This window comes from Anser brachyrhynchus (assembly GCF_964034855.1).
Source record: "Anser brachyrhynchus genome assembly, chromosome: 26".
NCBI lineage: Eukaryota > Metazoa > Chordata > Aves > Anseriformes > Anatidae > Anser > Anser brachyrhynchus.
Genome location: NC_137719.1, coordinates 2,626,451 through 2,646,154, shown reverse-complemented (window position 1 = coordinate 2,646,154; position 19,704 = coordinate 2,626,451). Strand labels below are relative to the sequence as shown.

Here is a 19,704-nt window from a genome sequence, read left to right as displayed (position 1 = left end):
TGCGAGCCATGGTGGGCACCAGGAGGGGACGCTACGGGGACATATGGCCCGGGGGGGGGGGGGGGAACATGGGGACACGCGGCCCATGGTGGGGGGTGGGACGTGGCACTTGGGGAGCACGGGGTGGGCATACGGCCCAGGGGGATGCGGCATTTGGGGGGGTGCATCGGGGGCACAGGGACAGGGGGGCATGGCATTTGGAGGGACGTTATGGGGACACTATGGGGACATATGGCCCGGGGGGATGTGGCACTCTGGGGACACTGTGGGGACATATGGCCTGGGGGGGGACATGGCATTTAGAGGGACGTTATGGGAGCACTATGGGGACATATGGCCCGGGGGGATTTGGCACTTGGGGGATGTGGTGGGGACATACGGCCTGGGAGGGATATGGCATTTGGAGGGATGTCATGGGGACACTGTGGGGACATACAGCCTAAGGGGGACACTATAGGGACATATGGCCTGGGGGGACGTGGCACTTGGAGGGACACTGTGGGGACATATGGCCTGGGGGAACGTGGCACTTGGAGGGACACTGTGGGGACGCTATGGGGACATACCACCTGGGGGGGACACTATGGGGGACATATGGCCCGGGGGGATGTGGCACTTGGGGGACGTGGTGGGGACATACAGCCTGGGGGGGACATGGCACCTGGGGGCATTATGGGGACATACGGCCTCTGGGGGGGGGGGGGGGCATGGCCCTTGGGGGAAAAATATGGGGACACTATGGGGACACACAGCCCGGGGGGGTGTGGCCCTAGGGGGGAGCAGTGCAGGGACCTATAGCTCGGGGGGGATGTGGCCCTGGGGGGACATGATGGGGACACTGTGGGGACAGTATAGGGACGTGCACCTCGGGGGGGTTATGGCTGGGGGGGGGACGCTATGGGGACAGTATGGGGATGTGCATCCTGGGGGGGTTATGGCCATGGGGGGGGCACACTGTTGGGACAGTATAGGGACATGCATCCTGTGGGAGCCTAGGGGGGACACTATGGGGACGTGCATGCTGGGGGGATTATGGCAGGGGGGGAAAAACACCATGGGGACACTACGGGGACACTGTTCTGGGGGAGTTATGGTCTGGGGGGGGGACACTTTGGGGACAGTATAGGGACATACATCCCGGGGGGGGCGGGTTATAGCAGTGGGGGGGACATTATGGGGACATTCTTCCGGGGGGGGGTTATGGCCCTGAGTGTGTGTGGGGGGGAACCACAACCCGGTGGGGGGGTCCCTACAAGACCACGTGCCCCCGGGCAGTATGGGGACACGGGGACACGGGGACGTGCCCCCCACCCTACAATCTCCTCCCCCCCCCCCCCCGTGCGCAGGGCGAGACGTTCACGCGCAGCACGCGGGCGGTGGCGCGGCAGCAGCGCGCGGGGCACCGGCGGTGGCGGCTGGTGCTGGGGGGGGGCGGTGGCCGTGGGGCTGCTGCTGCTGCTCGCCATCGCCCTGGGGCTGGGGCTCGCCCCCCGCGGCCCCCCCGCGCCCCCCGGCCCGGCCCCCCCGGCCACCAGCAGCCCCCCCCACCCCGCCGTGACACGGCCCCGGGAGACCCTGCGGTAAATAAGACATTGTTACGAGCGCTGGGAGACCCTACGATAACAAAGCACCTGGAGCTGCTTCAGGAGACCCTACAATAAATAAGACGGTGATGGGAGACCCTACAATAACAAACCACCTGGAGTTGCTCCAGGAGACCCTACGGTAAATAAACACCTGGAGCTGCTCCGGGAGTCCCTACGGTAAATAAGAAAATGATGGGAGACCCTACAATAACAAGCCACCTGGAGCTGCTTCAGGAGACCCTACAGTAAATAAACACCTGGAGCTGCTCCGGGAGACCCTACGGTAAATAAGGCATTATTGCGAGTTCTGGGAGACCCTACAATAACAAGCCACCTGGAGCTGCTCTGGGAGACCCTACAGTAAATAAGACAGTGCTGTGAGTTCTGAGAAAACTTACAATAACAAACAACCTGGAGTTGCTTTGGAGACCCTACAGTAAATAAATACCTCGAGCTACTCTGGGAGACCCTACAGTAAATAAGACATCACTGCAAGTGATGGGAGACCGTACAATAACAAACCACTCAGATCTGCTCCAGGAGACCCTACAATAAATAAGCCAGCACTGCAAGTTCTGGGAGACCCTACAACAACAAACCAACAAGAGCTGCTTGGGGAGACCCTACAAAAATAAGCTACCACAACAAGCACTGGGAGACACTACAGTAACAAGCCACCAGGAGCTGCTTGGGAAGACCCTACAATAACAAGCCAATAAGAACCCCCTCTGTGAGACCCTACAATAACAAACCACCAGGAGCTGCTCCGGGACAACCCTACAATAAATAAACACCAGGACCTGCTTGGAGAGACCCTATAAAAATAAGCCAACACGACAAGCACTGGGAGACATTACAATAACAAACCACCAGGAGCTGCTCCAGGGAGACCCTACAATAAACAAGGGTGCTTTCAGGAGACCCTACAATAATAAACCAGTAGGAACCTCCTCTATGAGACCCTACAATAACAAGCCACTAGGAGCTGCTCCAGGGACACTCTACAATAACAAACCAGCAGGACCCTCTCTGGGAGACCCTACAATAAATAAGGCTGCAGGATCTGCTTTATGAAGGTCCAATGATAACAATCCACCAGGACTCACTGTTGAAAGACCCTACAATAACAAACCACCGTGCCTTACACCAGGGCAACCCATCAATAACAAACCCATGGGGCCTGATTTTGGGAGACCCTACAATAACAGGCCTCTGGGATCCGCTGCAGGGAGACTCTACGATAACAAACCAGCACAACATGCTCCAAGAAGACCCTACAATAATACACCAGCAGGACTCGCTGTTGGGAGACCCTACAATAACAAACCACCGTGCCTTGCTCCAGGGAGACACTACAATAACATATGGCCATGTCTCGCCCCAAGGAGACCCTACAATAAGAAATATCCCTGCCTCGCCCCCAGGAGACCCTACAATAACAACCCTGCGGGGCCTGATTCGGGGAGCCCCTACCACAATAAACCATCACAGCCCACCTGGAGGAGACCCTACAACAACAACACAGCGCGACCTGCGGCTCAGGGGGGGCCCAATCCTGTCCTGTCCCCCCCCTAATCTGGGGGCACGGTCCTGGTGGCACCTCTGTGCCACGCGAGGGTGACAGCGGGGCGGGTGGCGAGGACGTGGGTGCTGTGGCCCTGCCACCGAGGTGGGGACACCCGGGGGGGGCAGGGACCCGATAGGGAGGGGATGGGGACCCTGGGGAGCTGGTGGCACCCAGGGAGGGGACAAGGACCTGGTGGCCATGACAGGGAGGGGATGGGGACCCTGGGGACCCGATGGCCCTGGTGGCACCTGGGGAGGGGACAGGGACCTGGTGGCCCCAATGGGGACACGATGGGGACCCTATGGCTGTAGTGGCACCTGGGGACGGGATGGGGACCCGGTGGCACCCAAGGAGGTGACAGGGACTTGGTGGCCATGACAGGGAGGAGATGGGGACCTTGGGGACGTGATGGCACCCAGGGTGGGGACGGGGACCTTGGGGACCTGATGGCACCGGGGAAGTGACAGGGACTTGGTGGCCGTGACGGGGAGGGGATGGGGACCTCGGGGACCTGGTGGCACCCAGGGAGGTGACAGGAACCTGGTGGCACTTGGGGAGGTGACAAGGACCTGGTGACACTTGGGGAGGTGACAGCGATGCGGTGGCACACCCCCTCGGAGGCAGCATGCCCCCCCGTGTCCCCAGCATGGCGGGGGACACCGCCAGCGAGGTCCCCGACCGCGGTGACATCAGGGACCCCCCCCCACCCCCCCGTGCCTCAGTTTCCCCAGACACAGCCACGCGCGGGGGGGCCTCCATCCCGTTTACTGCCCCCCCACCCCCCCCAGCGCCCGGCAGCGGGGACCGGGGGGGGAGGTGACGGCAGCCGTCCCGGTGTCACCGCGTCCTCGGCGGGTGTCCCCGGTGTCACCGCGTCCCCGGTGTCACCGCGTCCCCTGGCGCTTGCTGAGCTCGTCCTGCACCCGCTGGCACAGGGCGCGCCGCAGGGGGGGCTCCAGGGGGCTGCGGGCGCACACCCTCCGCGTCACCTCCTCGGCGCTGTCCCCCTGCGGCACCCGGTGTCACTTCGGGGCCGGGGGGGGGGACACTCACGGGGGGGTGTCCCCACGTCCCCGGCCCCCCCCCGCCCCCCCCCGTGTCCCCACCTGGTGCACGATGACGCTGGTGACGCGCCCGTCGTCCCCCTCGAAGTCCAGGCAGAAGAGCCGGGGGCCGCGGGGCTCGGGGGGGGTGGGGGGGGGGCGGGGACCCCGCGGTGCCGTCGCCGGAGGCGCCCCCCCCCTGCGGCCACCCCGGGGTGGGGGGGGGGGTGGAGGGGTCACTGCGGGTGGCACCCCCCGTGCCCCCCCCCCCCCCAGCCCCATCACCACCTCTGGGTGCCCCCCCCCACACCCTGGGGACCCCCACCCGGTTACTGGGGATGCCCCCCCCACCCCATTCCCCCCCTTGCCCCCCCCCAACCCAGCCCACCCTTGGGTGCCCACCCTAGGGACCCCCCCCCCCATTACTTGGTGCCCCCCCACGCCCACCCCTGGGTGCCCCCCAGCTCACTGTGGGTGCCCCCCCTACCCCAAAGCCCACCCTGGGGACCCTCCCTATGTCCCCCCCACCACACTGTGCCCCCCCCCATGCCCACCCTTGGGTGCCCCCCCCGCCCCCCCTCGAAGACCCCCCCATGCCCCCCCCGTTACTGGGTGCCTCCCATGCCCTCCCATGGGTGCCCCCCTCAAGCTCACCAGGCCCCCCCCCATAGGGGTGCCCCCCCCATAGGGGTGCCCCCCCCAGTTCACCAGGCCCCCCCTACCCCCCCATTGGGTGCCCCCCCCTGCCCATGCCCACCCTTGGGTGCCCCCCCAGTCACCCCCAAAGTCCCCTGGGCCGCCCCCCCCATTGGGTGTCCCCCATCTTACTGGGGTGCCCCCCCCCCCCTTGGGTGCCCCCCCATGCCCGTGCCCACCCATGGGTGCCCCCCCAGCCCCCTCCCCAAGCCCCCAGGACCCCCCCATTGGGTGCCCCCCCCCATGCCCATGCCCATGCCCACCCTTGGGTGCCCCCCCCCCCACATCCCCCTGGACTGCCCCCCCCCTTATTGGGTGCCCCCCCCTTATTGGGTGCCCCCCCATCCTATCGGGGTGCCCCCCCCCATCCTATCGGGGTGCCCCCCCCATGCCCATGCCCACCCTTGGGTGCCCCCCCCATCTATCAGCAGTGCCCCCCCCACTTTGGGTGCCCCCCCCATGCCCACCCTTGGGTGCCCCCCCCCCGAATCCCCCTGGACCGCCCCCCCCTTATCGGGGTGCCCCCCCTTTGGGTGCCCCCCCCATCCTATCGGGGTGCCCCCCCCCATGCCCGTGCCCACCCTTGGGTGCCCCCCCCCCCCAGTCCCCAGCCCCCTCCCCCCCGTGGGTGCCCCCCCCCTCTCACCGGGCCGCCGGGGCCGGTACACCGGCTGGTCGGGGCGGCGGGGCCGGGGGGGGGGCCGCGGTGTGCCGCCCCCTCGCCCGCCCCCGCGCCTGCCGCACCGAGCGCTCGTAGGCGTCCCTGGGGCAGCGGCCCCTCAGCGCCCGCCGGTACCGGGGGGGGCACCGGGGGGGGGCACCGGGGGGTCGGACGGGTCACCGGGGGGGGGTACGGGGTACTGGGAATGGGCGCGGGGGGGTCCTGGAGGGGCACCGGGGGGGATGGCGGAGCACGGGGGGGGGGCACGGGAGTACCGGGAGGACACCGGAGGGGGGGTATTGGGGTACCGGGGGGGTACCGGGAGGGCACGGGGGGTGGTATTGGGGTACCGAGGGGGGCACGGGAGCACCGGAGAGTACCAACGGGGTACCGGGAGGGTACGGGATGGTACCGAGGGGGTATTTGGGCACCGAGGGGGGCACGGGAGCACAAGGCGGGGTACCGGGAGGGTACGGGAGGTGGTATTAGGGCACCGGGAGGATACTGGGAGGGACTAGAATGGTACCGGGGGGGATACTGGGACACCGTGGGGGGCAGGGGAGCACTGGGGGGGGGGGTATTGGGGCACCGGGGGAGATACGGGAGGGTCCCGGGACACCGGGGGGGTACTAGGGTACCGGGGATTGTCCCGGGAGGGTACCGGGGGCAGTACTGGGGTACCGGGGGGGTACCGGGGGGGTACCGGGGGTACCGGGGGGGTTGTTGGGGCACAGGGGGGCACGGCCGGTGGCATCGAGGACCCGGGGCGCGCGGGGGGGGGGTGCGTCCGGTTGAGGGGGGCAGGGTTGGCGATGCCGGAGGTCCCGGTGCCGGTACCTGGCGAGCTGGTTGCGGCGGATGTGCCGCACGAAGCCGTGGCTCATATCGAGCCGCCCGCCCGGCCGGCGGCAGCGCCACCCCGCGGCCGCCTCCATGAAGCGGCGCCGGGAGGTGCAGGAGGCCCCGCCGGTACCGGGCCGCGGCCCCTTTAAAACCCCCGCCGGCCGCCGGCAGGGCACGGCAGCGCGCATGCGCGGGGGCGGAGACGGGCAGGGCGGCGCGCGTGCGCAGCGGGCAGGACGAAGCCCCGCCTCCTTCTGCGCTTGCGCGGTGGGGCCGCGGCGCACGCGCAGTGCGCGGCCATGTCCAGCCGCGGGAAGCGGGACCGGGAGCGGGACCGGGAGCGGGGGGGGGGAGGGGGCGGGGGCGGCTCCGGCTCCGGCTCCGGCTCCGGCTCCGGCTCGGGCTCGGCGCGGGGTTCGGCGCGGAGCCGCCGGGAGGGGGAGGCGGAGCGGGGCCGGGGCCGGCGGGAGGCGGAGCGGGGCCGTGACAAGCGGGAGGCGGCGGAGAGCGGCGGGGGCCCGGGGCCGGGCCTGGCGGGGGGCCCCGCGCGCCTCAGGAAGGAGCCGGGGGCCGGCAGCGGGGCCTGGGCCGGGCCCGGGGCCGGGGCCGGGAGCGGGCCCGTGAGGGTGAAGCGCGAACGGGAGCCAGAGGGGGAGTCCGACCCCGAGCCCGAGCCCGCCGGTGGGCGCGGGGGGGGATCTGGGGGGTACCGGGGCTGGAACTGGGGGGGGCACCGGGAACCGGGGGGCACTGGGGTGGGATCGGGGGGGGCACTGGGGCTGGATCCGGGGGAGAGGCACCGGGAACCGGGGGGCACCGGGGGGGGTGCTGGGGTGGGATTTGGGGTCACCGGGGCTCAGTGTGGGGGCACCGGGTTGGGATCTGGAGGCACTGGGGTGGGATCTGGGGCTTACCGGGGCTGGATCTGGGGGCACCGGGATGGGATTGGGGGGCACCGGGGGGGTCGGCACCACCCCCTCGCTAACAAGCCCCTCACTAACGAGCCCCGTGCCCCCGCAGTGCGCTATGGCCGCTTCGACCCCGAGGACCAGCGCAGTCGCCACTGCCCCTACCTGGACACCATCAACAAGTGAGGGGGGGGCGGGGGAACGGGCACCGGGAGGGGGCACCGGGCGCACCGGGGGGGTCCCGCAGCCACCCCACGGCTCTGCCCCCCACCCCCCCCCCCCCCCAGGAGCGTGCTGGATTTTGACTTCGAGAAGCTGTGTTCCATCTCGCTGTCCCACATCAACGTCTACGCCTGCCTGGTCTGCGGGAAGTACTTCCAGGGTGAGCAATGGGGGCAGCATCCCAGCCCCCCCGCTGTGGTTCTGGGGGGGGTTTGGGGTGTCCCGAGCCCTTTCCCCATCCCTCCCATCCCTTGCCCCTAAGGCTTTAGGGTGTCCCAAGCCCTTTCCCCCTCCTGTCTCTGCTCCTGTTCCTCACCCCAGTGGTTTTGGGGTGCCCCAGGCCCTTTCCCCATCCCTTCTGTCTCTTTTCCCTGTGGTTTTGAGTCTTTTTGGGGCACCCCCAGCCCTTTCCCCTTCCTTCCTGTCCCTGCTCCTGTGGTTTTGGGGCACCCTAAGCCTTTTCCCCCATCCCTCCTGTCCCTTACCCCTGTGGTTTGGGGTTTTTGGGGGCACCCTGAGCTCTTTCCCTATCCCTCCTGTCCCTTTTCCTTGCGGTTTTGGGGCTTTTTGGGGTGCCCTGAGCCCTTTCCCCATCCCTCCTGCCCCCCGCCCCTGACGCCTCGTCCCTCTCTCTGGCAGGCCGGGGGCTGAAGTCCCACGCCTACATCCACAGCGTGCAGCTCAGCCACCACGTCTTCCTCAACCTGCACACCCTCAAGTTCTACTGCCTGCCCGACAACTACGAGATCATCGACTCCTCCCTCGAGGACATCACGGTGCGGCCCCCTGCGGCCCCGTGCCGCCCGCCCGGCCCCGGGGCTGCCCCCGGGAGCCCCCCAGCTGAGGCCGTTTTCCCCACCCCGTCCCCACAGTACGTGCTGAAGCCCACCTTCACCGCGCAGCACATCTCCAACCTGGACAAGCAGGCCAAGCTTTCGCGCGCCTACGACGGCACCACCTACCTGCCCGGCATCGTGGGGCTCAACAACATCAAGGCCAACGACTACGCCAACGCCGTGCTGCAGGTACGGCCCCCGGGCTGGGTTTTGGGGGGCTGCACGCCCCAAAAAAAAAACCAAAAAACCCGTAAGGGGGCTGCCTCCCGCCCCGTCCCCGCCCGCAGGCTCTGTCCAACGTCCCCCCGCTGCGGAATTACTTCCTGGAGGAGGACAACTACAAGAGCATCAAGCGCCCGCCCGGGGACATCATGTTCCTGCTGGTGCAGCGCTTCGGGGAGCTGATGCGGAAGCTGTGGAACCCGCGCAACTTCAAGGCGCACGTCTCGCCCCACGAGATGCTGCAGGCCGTGGTGCTGTGCAGCAAGAAGAACTTCCAGATCACCAAGCAGGGTGCGGGGCGGCGCTGGGCGCGGCCGGGAGGCGCTGCCGTTGTGGGCACGGCTCTGATTTCTCCCCCTGCTTTGCAGGGGACGGGGTCGATTTCCTCTCCTGGTTCCTCAACGCGCTGCACTCGGCCCTGGGCGGCACCAAGAAGAAGAAGAAAAGTGAGAGGGGGACTTTGGGGGGGGCTTTTGGGTGGGTGACGTCCCCCGGGGGGGGGTCACGGCTGCGGGTGATGCTCATTTGAAGCCGGGGTTGGCTCCTGTCTTCTCCACCGTCCCCATTCCGTGCCCGCAGCCATCGTCACTGACGTCTTCCAGGGCTCCATGCGCATCTTCACCAAAAAGCTGCCTCACCCTGACCTGGTGAGTGTCCCCTGGGGGTCGGGGGGGCTTCCCCAGCCCGGGGAAGGGGCTTCCCCAGCCCGGGGAGGGGGCTTCCCAGCCCGCCAGCCCCGCACTGAGCCCGGTCCCGCAGCCGGCCGAGGAGAAGGCGCAGCTGCTGCAGAACGCCGAGTACCAGGAGACGATGGTGGAGTCCACCTTCATGTACCTGACGCTGGACCTGCCCACGGCGCCGCTCTACAAGGACGAGAAGGAGCAGCTCATCATCCCCCAGGTGCCCCTCTTCAGCATCCTGGCCAAGTTCAACGGCGCCACCGAGAAGGAGTACAAGACCTACAAGGAGAACTTCCTCAAGCGCTTCCAGCTCACCAGGCTGCCGCCCTACCTCATCTTCTGCATCAAGCGCTTCACCAAGAACAACTTCTTCGTGGAGAAAAACCCCACCATCGTCAACTTCCCCATCACGTGAGTGCCCCCGCGGGGGTTTTGGGGTGCCTCAAGGCCCCAAAGGGGCTCCCCCGGTGCCAGAACCCGTCCTTTGCAAGCTGGGGTGTGCAGGTTTTTGGGGTGCCTTTGGGATCTCCCCTCATGCCTGAACCCAGGCTTTGCGAACCAGGGTGCCCAAGTTTTTGGGGTGCCTTTAGGATCTCCCCCAGTGCCCAAATTTGGGCTTTGAAAACCAGGGTGCTCATGTTTTTAGGGTGCCTTTAGGATCTCCCCCGGAACCCGAATCTGGGCTTTGCAAAGCAACGTGCACACGTTTTTGGGGTGCCTTTGGGATCTCCCCTGGTGCCCAAACCCACCCTTTGCAAACCAGGGTGCTCACATTTTTGGGGTGCCTTTAGGATCTCCCCCTGTGCCCAAGCCCAGGCTTTGCAAAGCAGGCTGTGCGCATTTTTGGGGTTCATTTGGGATCTCCCCCAGTGCCTGAACCTGGGCTTTGCAAACCGGAGCGTGCAGGTTTTTGGGGTGCCTTTGGGATCTTCCCCCGGTGCCCGAGCCCACCCTTTGCAAACCGGGGTGCGCGCGGGGACCCCCGGGGGAGGGTTTGGGGTGGCGTGGTTGCCCACGGCGCGTCCCCGCAGCAACGTGGACCTGCGGGAGTACCTGTCGGAGGAGGTGCAGGCGGTGCACACCAACACCACCTACGACCTCATCGCCAACATCGTGCACGACGGGAAACCCTCCGAGGGCTCCTACCGCATCCATGTGCTGCACCACGTGAGTGGCCCTCCGGGGCGTGTGTGTGTGTCGGGGGGGGACAAAAAGGTGCCCCCCGGCGTCACCGGTGTCCCCTCGTGTCCCCTCGCAGGGCACCGGGAAGTGGTACGAGCTGCAGGACCTGCAGGTCACCGACATCCTGCCGCAGATGATCACGCTTTCCGAGGCCTACATCCAGGTGAGGGGACGCCGGGGGATGGGATGCGGGGACACCTCTCGCACCCCAAACTTCCCCCCACGTTGCTCACCCCCCTGTTTCCCCCCCCCCAACCCCCCAGATCTGGAAGCGGCGCGAGGAGGACGAGACGAACCAGCAAGGCGCCTGAGCCCTGCGGGGCCACCCATTAAAGGACTCCGCTTGTATTTTTTTAAACCTTTTTCCGCCCTTTTTGCCCCAGTTCCGCCGCAGGAGGTGACGCGTGGTTTTCACAGCTTTGGGGTGGCCGGGGGAGGTGTGAGAACCCGCCCACCCCCACTTCAAAGAAAAAAGAAACAAAAAAAAAAACGGGAGGCCCCAAACCAGATGGAGGAAAGCGGGGTGCTGGCATCCAAGCTTTATTTGAGGTCTCTGCGGGGCCGGGCGCGCTGCTGCCTCCTCCTGTCCCCCTACAGCCCGGCGTGGTCCTGGCAGTACCGCAGGGCCTGGCGGGGAGCACGGGGGGGGGGCACGTTGGGGGCCGCGTGTCCCCCCCGTGTCCCTTGTCACCCTGCCCCTACTCACCTTGCAGCGCCGGGCGGCCTCGGGGCTGGAGCACCAATAGGCCGGGCCCAGGGCGCAGGGTCCCGGCTTCGGGGACAGCTCCGGGTCCTGCGGGGAGGGGACACGGGTGGCAGCGGGGACGGGGACGGCCCTTGGGGGTCCTGTGGCAGCCCCGGGGTCGTCCCTTGTGGAGGTGACGCGTTTGGGGGGGTCGTGGCGTGCCCTGTGGGGGGGTGACTCCCTGTGGCGTCCCCCTGGGGACGTGGCCCTTGCCGGGCGCGTCCCCTGGGGCTGTCCCACCCTTGGGGACAGTGCCACATCCCTTGGAGCTGTGGCACCTTCTGGGGCTGTGGCACGGGGACGTTGGCCTGAGACGCCCTGGGGTGTGTCCCCTGGGGTCCTGAAGTCCCCGTAGCGCTCCTGGCGTGTCCCTGGGGCTGTGACACCTCCTGTGTGTGTCCCCGGAGTGTCCCCCGGGGCTGTGACACCTCCTGTGTGTGTCCCCGGAGTGTCCCCCGGGGCTGTGACACCTCCTGTGTGTGTCCCCGGAGTGTCCCCCGGGGCTGTGACACCCGTGGAAACCCCCTTGGGGCTGCAGCAGCCCCTGGGGCCGTGACACCTTGGAGCATGTCCCCTGGGGCCGTGACACCCTGGGTCTGTCCCTTGGGGCCATGATAATCTTTTGGGTTCCTGGCACGTCCTGTGGGGTGGGGACACCTTGGGGTGTGTCCCTTGGGATTGTGAAACCATGGGATGTGTCCCTTGGGGCCATGATAACCTTTTGGGTTCCTGGCACATCCCTTGGGACTGTGACACCCTGGGACGTGTCCACTGGGGCCATGACATCTTTTTGGGTTCCTGGCACGTCCTGTGGGGTGGTGACACCCCGGGATGTGTCCCTTGGGACTGTGACACTCCGGGAAGTGTCCCTTGGGACCGTGATAACCTTTTGGGTTCCTGGCATGTCCTGTGGGGTGGTGACACCTTGGGGTGTGTCCCTTGGGACCACGCTAACCCTTTGTGTCCCTGGCGCATCCCGTGGTGCTGTGCCACCCTGGAGCACCTCAGCGGGCGCTGTGCCACCCCTGGGTGCCCCGCCACGCCCTTGGGGTCACCCCCCCAGCACCTCGCCCCCCACCCCAACCCTGGCACCGCCGCCGCCACCGCCCCAACCCCCCGCCCTCACCTCGTGCCCCGCGCGCAGCGCCGCGTCCTCCTTGCCCCCGGGGGGCCGGTGCGGTGGCAGCGGGGCGCAGCCGTCGTCCTCGGGGTGGCAGACGAGGAGCAGGCGGCACAGCAGGCGGGGGCCCAGGTGCTCCAGCACCGCCTCCAGCACCAGCACCGTGTAGCGCTCGGCCAGGCACTGGCACGTGCCCGCCACCGCCACCGGCAGCACCCGGCACAACCGCGACACCGCTGCCGCCGCCGCCTCCTGCGGGCGGCACCGCCGTCAGGGTGGGGTCGCCCCGGCTTTGTGGGCCCCCCCCCCCCGCCTTTGTGTCCCGCCCGCCCCCGGCACCTTGGGGATGGAGGCTTCAAGGCGGCCGATGAAGTTGCGGCACAGCCAGCAGAGCGGCAGCGGCATGGGGAGGTCCTCGCCCTGGGGACAACGGGGGGGTGGGTGCGTGCTTTCGGCCCCCTGTTCACTCTGGAGCCTAATGGTGGCGTCGGCATGGGGAGCTCCCGCTGCCTGGCTCTGCGGCCAGCGGCCCACGGGGGTGGCCATGGGGCTGCCCCTGTCCTGGCCAGTGGGGTGCCCACAGCGGGGCCCGTATAGAAAACCTCATAGGTGCCCGCGGATGCCCATACAGAAGCCCATATAGGTGCCTGCAGATGCCCATGTAGATGCCCCTATAAAAGCCTGTGTAGATGCCTACAGATGCCCAGGTAGGTGCCCATATAGAAGCCCATATAGGTGTGCACAGATCCCCGTATAGAATCCCATATAGATGTCCATGTAGATGCCCCCATAAAAGCCCGTATAGATACCCACAGATGCCCATGTAGGTGCCCATATAGAAAACCATATAGGTACCCTCAGATGCACACATAGGTGTCCGCAGATGCCCTTATAAAAGCCTATGTAGATGCCCATGTAGAAGCCCTTACAGAAGTCTATGTAGATACCCACAGATGCCATATGGATGCTCATATAGGAGCCTGTATAGGTGCTCGCAGATGCCCATGTAATGCCCCTACAGAAGACCACATAGGTGCCCCCCAGATGCCCACATAGAATCCCATATAGAAGCCTCTGTAGATGTCCATGTAGATACCCACATAGAAGTCTATATAGATGCTCCCAGCTACCCCTGTAGGTGCCCCCAGAAGCCGCTGTAGATGCCCCCAAGATGCCCATATAGAAGCCTATATGGATGCCCCCAGAGACCCCATAGATGCCCCCAGATATCCCATAGATGCCCCTGTAGATGCCCCCAGAGACCCCATAGATGCCCCGAGATGCCCATATAGAAGCCTATAGAGATGCCCCCAAATACCCCCTATAGATACCCCCAGATGCCCCCAGCCCCCCGCAGAGCAGCTCCTACCTGTGGGCGGGCGCTGGGTGCCCTGAGGCGGGGGGGCACGGCCAGGACCCCCCCGGGCTGCCCCGGGCACAGCTCCAGCCGGGCGCAGATGGCCGAGGGCTTCTGGGGGGACACGGTGAGGGCACCCCCGCAATGGGTGGGGGCAGTGGGGGGTGGGGGGGCCCCAACGCCTGGGTTTGCTCCCCAGCATGGGGCATCTGGCACCCCGAGGTGTCCCCTGGTGGCACAGTGTCCCCAGGGTCCCCAGCACCCCAAGATGTCCCCAAATAGCACGGTGTCCCCAGTTTTCCCAGCACCCCAAGGTGTCCCCAAGTGGCAAAGTGTCTCCAGTCTTCCCCCCACCCCAAGGTGTCCCCAAATGCCATAATGTCCCCAAATGTTACGGTGTCCCTAGTCTTCCCAGCACCCCAAAGTGTCCCTAAATGTTACAGTGTCCCCAGTATACCCAGCACCCCAAGGTGTCCCTAAATGGAACAGCGTCCCCACTCTAACCAGCACCCCCAGATGTCCCCAAATGGCACGGTGTCCCTAAACCTCCCGCAGCACCTTGAGGTGTCCCCAAGCAGCATGGTGTCCTCCAGCACCCCGAGGTGTCCCCAAATGGCACAGTGACCCCCCCCCCCCCCCCCAACCTACCCCCCACACCAAGGTGTTCCCAAATGGCACCGAGCCCCCCCCCCCCAGCACCCCTGGGCACCGCTGCCCGCCCCTCACAGCACCCACGGGTGCCACTCACGAGGTGTTCCTCCAGGTGGGTGACGAGGAGGGTGACGTACTCGTGCACCAGGTTCTGGCAGGGGGCCACCATGGTGGGCACCGGCAGCGCCGTGCACTCCCGGCGCAGAAATCCCTCCACGGCCACCTGTGCCCACAGCCACGATGGCACCCGGGGGGGCACCCACACCTTGTGTTCCCTCCCCCCCCCCCCCCCCCCCCCCCCCGGTGTCCCCCCTGTGTCCCTCAGGCACCTTGGTGGCCGACTCGTTGGCCATGCGGATGAGCAGGGTGACGACCTCCTGGCAGTCAGCGCACATGTCCTCCTGCGAGAGGGGGCACCCGCACCGGGACGGAGGCGTATGGGGATGGGTGGCACAGGGACGGGGGGGGGTACGGGGAAGGGGGAAAGGGGCTTGGGGACATGGGGACGTGTGGTGTGGAGTATGGGGGCATGGGGAAACGGAGCTGGGGACATGGGGAAATGGACTTGGGGACATGGGGATGTATAGCATGGGGTGTTGGGGGCATGGGGAAACAGACTTGGGGACATGGGGAAAAGGACTTGGGGACATGGGGACATATAGTATGGCGTATAGGGACATGGGGAAATGGACTTGGGGACATATAGCATGGGGTATAGGACACAAGGGAATGGACTTGGGGACGTGGGTACATAAGGCATGGAGTATGGGGACATGGGGAAACGGACTTGACATGGGGACATGGGGAAATGGGCTTGGGAACATGGGGACATGTAGCATGAGGACATGGGGGAATGGACTTGGGGACATACAGCATGGGGTACAGGGCACAGGGGAATGGCTTGGGGACATGGGGATGTACGGCATGGGGTTTGGGGACGTGGGGAAATGGACTTGGGGACATGGCAATGGGGTGTGGAGACACGGTGCATCATTATATGGGGACATGGAGTTGGGGACGTACAAACGTAGTGTGGGAACACGGATATGGGGCATGGGGACAAGGGGCACTGGGAATGGGAACATGGGGACAGAGGGACACGGCATGGGCCATTGGGCATAGGGTATGGGATGTGGGGCACTGGGACATGGGGGGGCACGGGGACATGGGAGAATGGGGACGTGGGGACGGGGGAGGGGGACATGGGAACCCCCAAAACATGAGGACGCAGGGTCACAGGGCATGAGATATGGGGTGGGGGGGACACGGGGGGGGTGGGGACAGGGGGAATGAGGAATAGGGCGTGGGGACGTGGGGACGTGGGGACACGGCTCCGTGACAGCGCTCACCTTGGCACCGGGGGCCCAGCCGCGGCGGGCGCAGAGCTCCAGGGCCCCGCAGCGCAGCGCCGTCTGCCAGCTCTGGCACCAGGTGTGGGGGGGGGCCCCGCAGCGCTCCCCCGGCCCCCCCAGCCCTGCAGCCACCATCAGCACCCAGCACCAGGACCCCCCCCATAACCCCCCCCGGATCCCCCCCTTACAGCTCTTTGGGGGTGGGGGGGGAGACCCAGGCGGCCAGGACCCCCCCCCCCCATACCCCCAAATCCCATGATGAGGAAGGGCCCCCCATTCCACTGCCGTGTCCCCAAAGGGGGGGACACCCAGATTTGGGGTTGGGGGGGTGTCCAGCCCTGGGGGGGGGGGGGGGGGGGGCGTCATGGTCCCTACCTGTGGTGGCACAGAGCAGGGCGAGGAGCAGCGTCCGCGCCAGGGACGGGGACGGTGGCAGCGCCATGGTGGCAGTGGCGGGGCCGTGCCCCGCGGGCTCTTATAGCCCCGTGGGGACGGGAGGTGGCCGCTGGGACGCTGCCAGCGCTGCGGGGACACGCTGTCCCCAGCCCCGCTCACAGCAAGGGACGGGGCCCTGGAGGTGTCCCCCCGGCCCCATAGCCATGTCCCCATCGGGGTCCCCATGTCCTCACTGAAGTTCCCATTGGAGTCCCCACTGGGGTCCCCATCGGGGTCCCTGTGCTCCCGTCCCACCCGCTCAGGGGACAGACAGGTGCCACCCCTGTGATGACAAAGCTTTATTGTGCTGGGAAGGACGGGGTGGTCACAGCGTTGGGGACGTGTGGGGGACACGGGTGCCATCGGGGGTCCTCGGAGCCAGATGGTGCCTGGGGGGAAAAGGGGAGGGGGAGACACAGCGCGGTGTCCCCGTGTCCCCATGGCTGTGTCCACGTGTTGTCTGCCATGTCCCTATGTCCCCAGCCCCTCATGTCCCCCTATTCTCATCCCCATGTCCCCATGTCCCCACACCCCCCTTGTCCTCCCCCCACATCCCCAGCTCCCCCATGCCCCAAGTTCCCCCACGACCTCCCATGTCCCCACACCCCCATGTCCCCCCCACCCCCATGTCCCCATGCCTCCAAACCCTGTCTCCCACACTCCATATCCCCCACGTCCCCAAATTCACCCCCCCATGTCCGTGTTCCCTTGTCCCATGCCCCCAAGTCCCCATACTCCCACATCCCCCCATGCCCCCATCTCCTGCCACGTCCCTGCACCCCCATGTCCCTTGTCCCCAAATTCCATGCCCCCTCATGTCCCCATCTCCTGCCATGTCCCCCCACCCCCATGTCCCTGTCCCCAAATCCCATGTCCCCACACCCCCCATGTCCCTGTGCCCCCATGTCCCCACACCCCCATGTCCCACATCCCCACACCCCCATGTCCCTGTGTTCCCATGCCCCATGTCCCACATCCCCACACCCCCCTGCCCCCCCTCCCCCCGCAGGCAGCACCCATGGGTGCGCCTTCCCGGCAGGGCTTTGAAGCGCCGTCCCCGGCCCTCGACTCGAGAGCCCTCGCAGGGACTCGAGGACCCTCCAGTCGGGCAGGGCACGGGGACGGGGACGGGTTTGGGGACGGGGCTCACCTGGCTCAGGACGCCTTGTGGCAGAGCCCCAGGTGGGTGCAGACGCGGGTGGGGGCCTCGCCGTGCGCCAGCGCGTCCGTGATGGGTGTCACCCAGCGCCGCAGCAGGTGGCGGCACCTGGCCTCCAGCGTCCCCAGCCGGCTGCAGATGCGCCGGGTGACACGGGCCACCTTCTCCTGCGGCACCACGTCAGCACCGGGGGGACACCGCGCACCGGGGGACACGGGGAGACATGGGGGGGCGGGGGGGGGGGGGGCGCAGAGCGGTGGGGGACACCTCTTCGTATGGGGACACCACACGTGGGGACGCCTTGAGTGAGGGTGTCACCTCGTATGGGGACACCTTGTATGGGGACACCTGGCATGGGGATGCCACCTCGCATGGGGACACCTCGCATGGGGACACCGCCTTGCAGGGGGGCTGTCATGCCTTGTGGGGGACACTGTGCGGGGGACAGAGCCCCGCACGGGGACACCTGACATGGGGACACCTCATATGGGGACATCACCTGGCACGGGGCCGCCTGGCGCGGGGACACGGCCGCCCACCTTGTTCCTGGTGTCACAGGCCACCTTGCCGAGCGACTTCACGGTGCTCCTGCAGATCTGGCAGCGCCAGCTGGTGGGGAGCTGCCCCCCCCCGCCCTGCGCCCAGCAAGCCCTCATGTAGCACCCATGGGTGCCACGGGAGGGGCCTGAGACCCAGTTCCCCCAGCTGCCCTCCCAGTACCCTCCCAGTGCCCTCCCAGTGCCCTGTGGGTGACACCCTTGGTCTCCACCCCAGTGCCTCTATGGGTGTCCCCCCGAGTGCCCCTATGGGTGCCCACCAGTGCCCCCCAGTGCCTCCCGGGTGCCCCCCCAGCACACACCAGTGCCCTCCCAGTCCCCCACGGCTCCCCTCCCAGTGCCCCCCCCGTCCCCTCACCGTGATGTCCCTGTCACCCAGCTGCAGCCAGAGGCCATCCTCGGTGTCCCCCGCGGGCAGGGTCTGGGGGCTCGAGGGGGGGCCCTCCGCCCCCACCAGCACCAGGGCTGGGCAGTGCCACGTCAGGGACGTCAGCCCCAGCCCCTGTGTCCCTGTCCCCATCCCTGTCCCCTCATGTCCCCAATGTCCCCATCACCCTGGTCCTTGTGCCCCTGTCCCCACCTTGTCCCCAGTGCCCTGGTCCCAGTTGTCCCCTAAGTCCCCAGCCCCACCACGTCCCCACATCCCCCATGTCCCCGTCACTCTGGTCCCCATGTCCCCTGTGTCCCCATCTCCACGCCCCCATGTCCCCCATGTCTCTGTCCCCACGTCCCCATCTCCACGTCCCCACATCCCCGTCACTCTGGTCCCCACATCCTCCATGCCCCCATCCCCACATCCCCCCGTCCCTGTCCCCACGTCCCCACCCCTCTGGTCCCCACACCCCTGTCCCCACCATGTCCCCATCCCTGTCCCCACCCTCCCACGTCCCCATCCCTGTGTCCCCGTCCCCCCACGTCCCCCCCCCCCCCTCCCCAGCTCTCCATGCCCCCAGCCCCCCCACACCCCCTGTCCCCCCTGTGCCCCCCCGGTCCCCACCGGTGACAGCGGGGAGCAGGGCCAGCAGCAGCGGGGCCATGGCTGGCTGTCCCCGCGCCCCGGGGCGCTTTATGTCCCCTCCCCAGGAAGGAGCAGGGAGGGCCCCCCCCCCCGGGAGGGCCCCCCCAAAAACCACAGCAGCCACAGCGTGGGGTGGGGGGGGGGGGCAGGTGTCCGGGAAGGGTGGTGACGTGTCACTGGTGTGACAGCGGGGGGCGGGGGGGGACAAGGGGATGTGGGGGGGCTGGGGGGGACAAGGGGACACCAGAGGGACATGGGGGGGGACGTGGGGGACACGAGTGAGCCAGGGGACGTGGGGGCTCTGGGGGGGGACACCAAGGGGACTGGGGGTGGGTGACGGAGGGGGACAAGGGGACAAGGGGGACACGTGGTGGCTGGGGGGGTGGGGGCACTGGGGGGCTCTGGGGGGACATAGGGGGGGCACTTTGGGGACGTCGGGGCACAGGGAGGGGACAAGGGGAGGGGGTGGGACGGGGGGGACATGGGGACAGTGCGGGGCTGGGAGGGGATGGGGGGCATAGGGGGGCTGGGGTTGTGGGGGCACTGGGGGGGGACAAGGAGAGGGCAGGGGGACATGGGGGGGACACGGGGTGACAGGGGGTTGGGGGGCAAGGGGTGGACGGGGGGGGCACTTTGGGGACCTTGGGGCATGAGGGGAGCAAGGGGAGGTGATGGGGGGGGCATGGGGACAGTGGGGGGGGGGTCTGGGAGAGGCCTGGGGGGTCAAGGGGACATTGGGGGCACTGGGGGGGGGACAGGGGGACATGGGGGGGACAATGGGGGCACTCTGGGGACGTGGTGGGGCTGGGGGGGCACTGGGGGGGGACAAGGGGTGGTGATGGGGGGGGGGGTGAATTTAGCGGG

General features: G+C 67.4%; 3 protein-coding genes and 2 long non-coding RNA genes across 8 annotated transcripts; 1 reads left to right on the top strand and 4 right to left on the bottom strand.

The window, feature by feature from the left end:
• Positions 1-1,773: 1,773 nt before the first annotated feature.
• Positions 1,774-3,876, bottom strand: LOC308182968. Its single transcript, XR_013942182.1, has 2 exons — positions 3,490-3,876; positions 1,774-3,420 (listed from the first exon to the last, which is right to left on the bottom strand). It is a non-coding gene; the product is annotated as an uncharacterized lncRNA (long non-coding RNA).
• Positions 3,877-3,903: 27 nt separating this feature from the next.
• On the bottom strand, positions 3,904-6,584 carry LOC308182967 (UPF0561 protein C2orf68 homolog; the record flags this gene model as incomplete). 2 transcript variants are annotated; one of them, XM_080568396.1, is made up of 4 exons in its annotated part: positions 3,904-4,160; positions 4,260-4,395; positions 5,539-5,655; positions 6,391-6,584. In XM_080568396.1, 4 exons carry the CDS (start codon positions 6,582-6,584, stop codon positions 4,038-4,040), a joined length of 570 nt encoding a protein of 189 aa, XP_080424522.1. In that variant the 3' UTR covers positions 3,904-4,037. The 2 variants fall into 2 exon arrangements, with proteins under 2 accessions (XP_080424522.1, XP_080424523.1); XM_080568397.1 differs by having other exon boundaries at positions 3,904-4,116.
• Positions 6,585-6,680: 96 nt separating this feature from the next.
• Positions 6,681-10,950, top strand: USP39 (ubiquitin specific peptidase 39). The gene is made up of 12 exons (XM_080568392.1): positions 6,681-7,077; positions 7,417-7,486; positions 7,592-7,686; positions 8,166-8,302; positions 8,399-8,551; positions 8,650-8,875; positions 8,953-9,030; positions 9,164-9,231; positions 9,344-9,675; positions 10,296-10,431; positions 10,523-10,609; positions 10,710-10,950. The coding sequence occupies exons 1-12, from the start codon at positions 6,696-6,698 to the stop codon at positions 10,755-10,757; spliced, it is 1,812 nt and encodes a 603-aa protein (XP_080424518.1). The 5' UTR covers positions 6,681-6,695; the 3' UTR covers positions 10,758-10,950.
• A 5-nt stretch (positions 10,951-10,955) lies between these two features.
• On the bottom strand, positions 10,956-18,888 carry SFTPB (surfactant protein B). Of its 3 annotated transcripts, XM_080568394.1 has the most exons (13): positions 18,820-18,888; positions 18,181-18,287; positions 17,805-17,900; positions 17,257-17,432; positions 16,047-16,495; positions 15,669-15,793; positions 14,649-14,720; positions 14,417-14,542; positions 13,681-13,782; positions 12,651-12,731; positions 12,318-12,563; positions 11,153-11,239; positions 10,956-11,073 (listed from the first exon to the last, which is right to left on the bottom strand). In XM_080568394.1, exons 5-13 carry the CDS (start codon positions 16,111-16,113, stop codon positions 11,038-11,040), a joined length of 942 nt encoding a protein of 313 aa, XP_080424520.1. In that variant the 5' UTR covers positions 16,114-16,495; positions 17,257-17,432; positions 17,805-17,900; positions 18,181-18,287; positions 18,820-18,888; the 3' UTR covers positions 10,956-11,037. The 3 variants fall into 3 exon arrangements, with proteins under 3 accessions (XP_080424520.1, XP_080424521.1, XP_080424519.1); XM_080568395.1 differs by lacking the exons at positions 16,047-16,495; positions 17,257-17,432; positions 17,805-17,900; positions 18,181-18,287; positions 18,820-18,888 and adding an exon at positions 14,960-15,105 and having other exon boundaries at positions 14,649-14,883; positions 15,623-15,793; XM_080568393.1 differs by lacking the exons at positions 15,669-15,793; positions 16,047-16,495; positions 17,257-17,432; ... (1 more) ...; positions 18,181-18,287; positions 18,820-18,888 and adding an exon at positions 14,938-15,609 and having other exon boundaries at positions 14,649-14,862.
• On the bottom strand, positions 11,646-12,306 carry LOC308182969. Its single transcript, XR_013942183.1, has 3 exons — positions 12,147-12,306; positions 11,879-12,077; positions 11,646-11,750 (listed from the first exon to the last, which is right to left on the bottom strand). It is a non-coding gene; the product is annotated as an uncharacterized lncRNA (long non-coding RNA).
• Positions 18,889-19,704: the final 816 nt, after the last annotated feature.

What these genes read in the sequence shown, in the direction of transcription:
- SFTPB (XM_080568393.1), bottom strand. Translation starts at nt 15,563, where the DNA reads ATGCCCTGTGACCCTGCGTCCTCATGTTTTGGGGGTTCCCATGTCCCC. An exon ending in CCTTTTCCCCATGTCCCCAA is followed by an intron (nt 14,863 to 14,937) that starts GTCTGTTTCCCC and finishes CCATGTCCCCAG; the next exon opens with CTCCGTTTCCCCATGCCCCC. An exon ending in CCCACCTGGAGGAACACCTC is followed by an intron (nt 13,783 to 14,416) that starts GTGAGTGGCACC and finishes GTGTCCCCCCAG; the next exon opens with AAGCCCTCGGCCATCTGCGC.
- USP39 (XM_080568392.1), top strand. Translation starts at nt 6,696, where the DNA reads ATGTCCAGCCGCGGGAAGCGGGACCGGGAGCGGGACCGGGAGCGGGGG. An exon ending in AGCTGCCTCACCCTGACCTG is followed by an intron (nt 9,232 to 9,343) that starts GTGAGTGTCCCC and finishes CCGGTCCCGCAG; the next exon opens with CCGGCCGAGGAGAAGGCGCA. An exon ending in TTTCCGAGGCCTACATCCAG is followed by an intron (nt 10,610 to 10,709) that starts GTGAGGGGACGC and finishes CCAACCCCCCAG; the next exon opens with ATCTGGAAGCGGCGCGAGGA.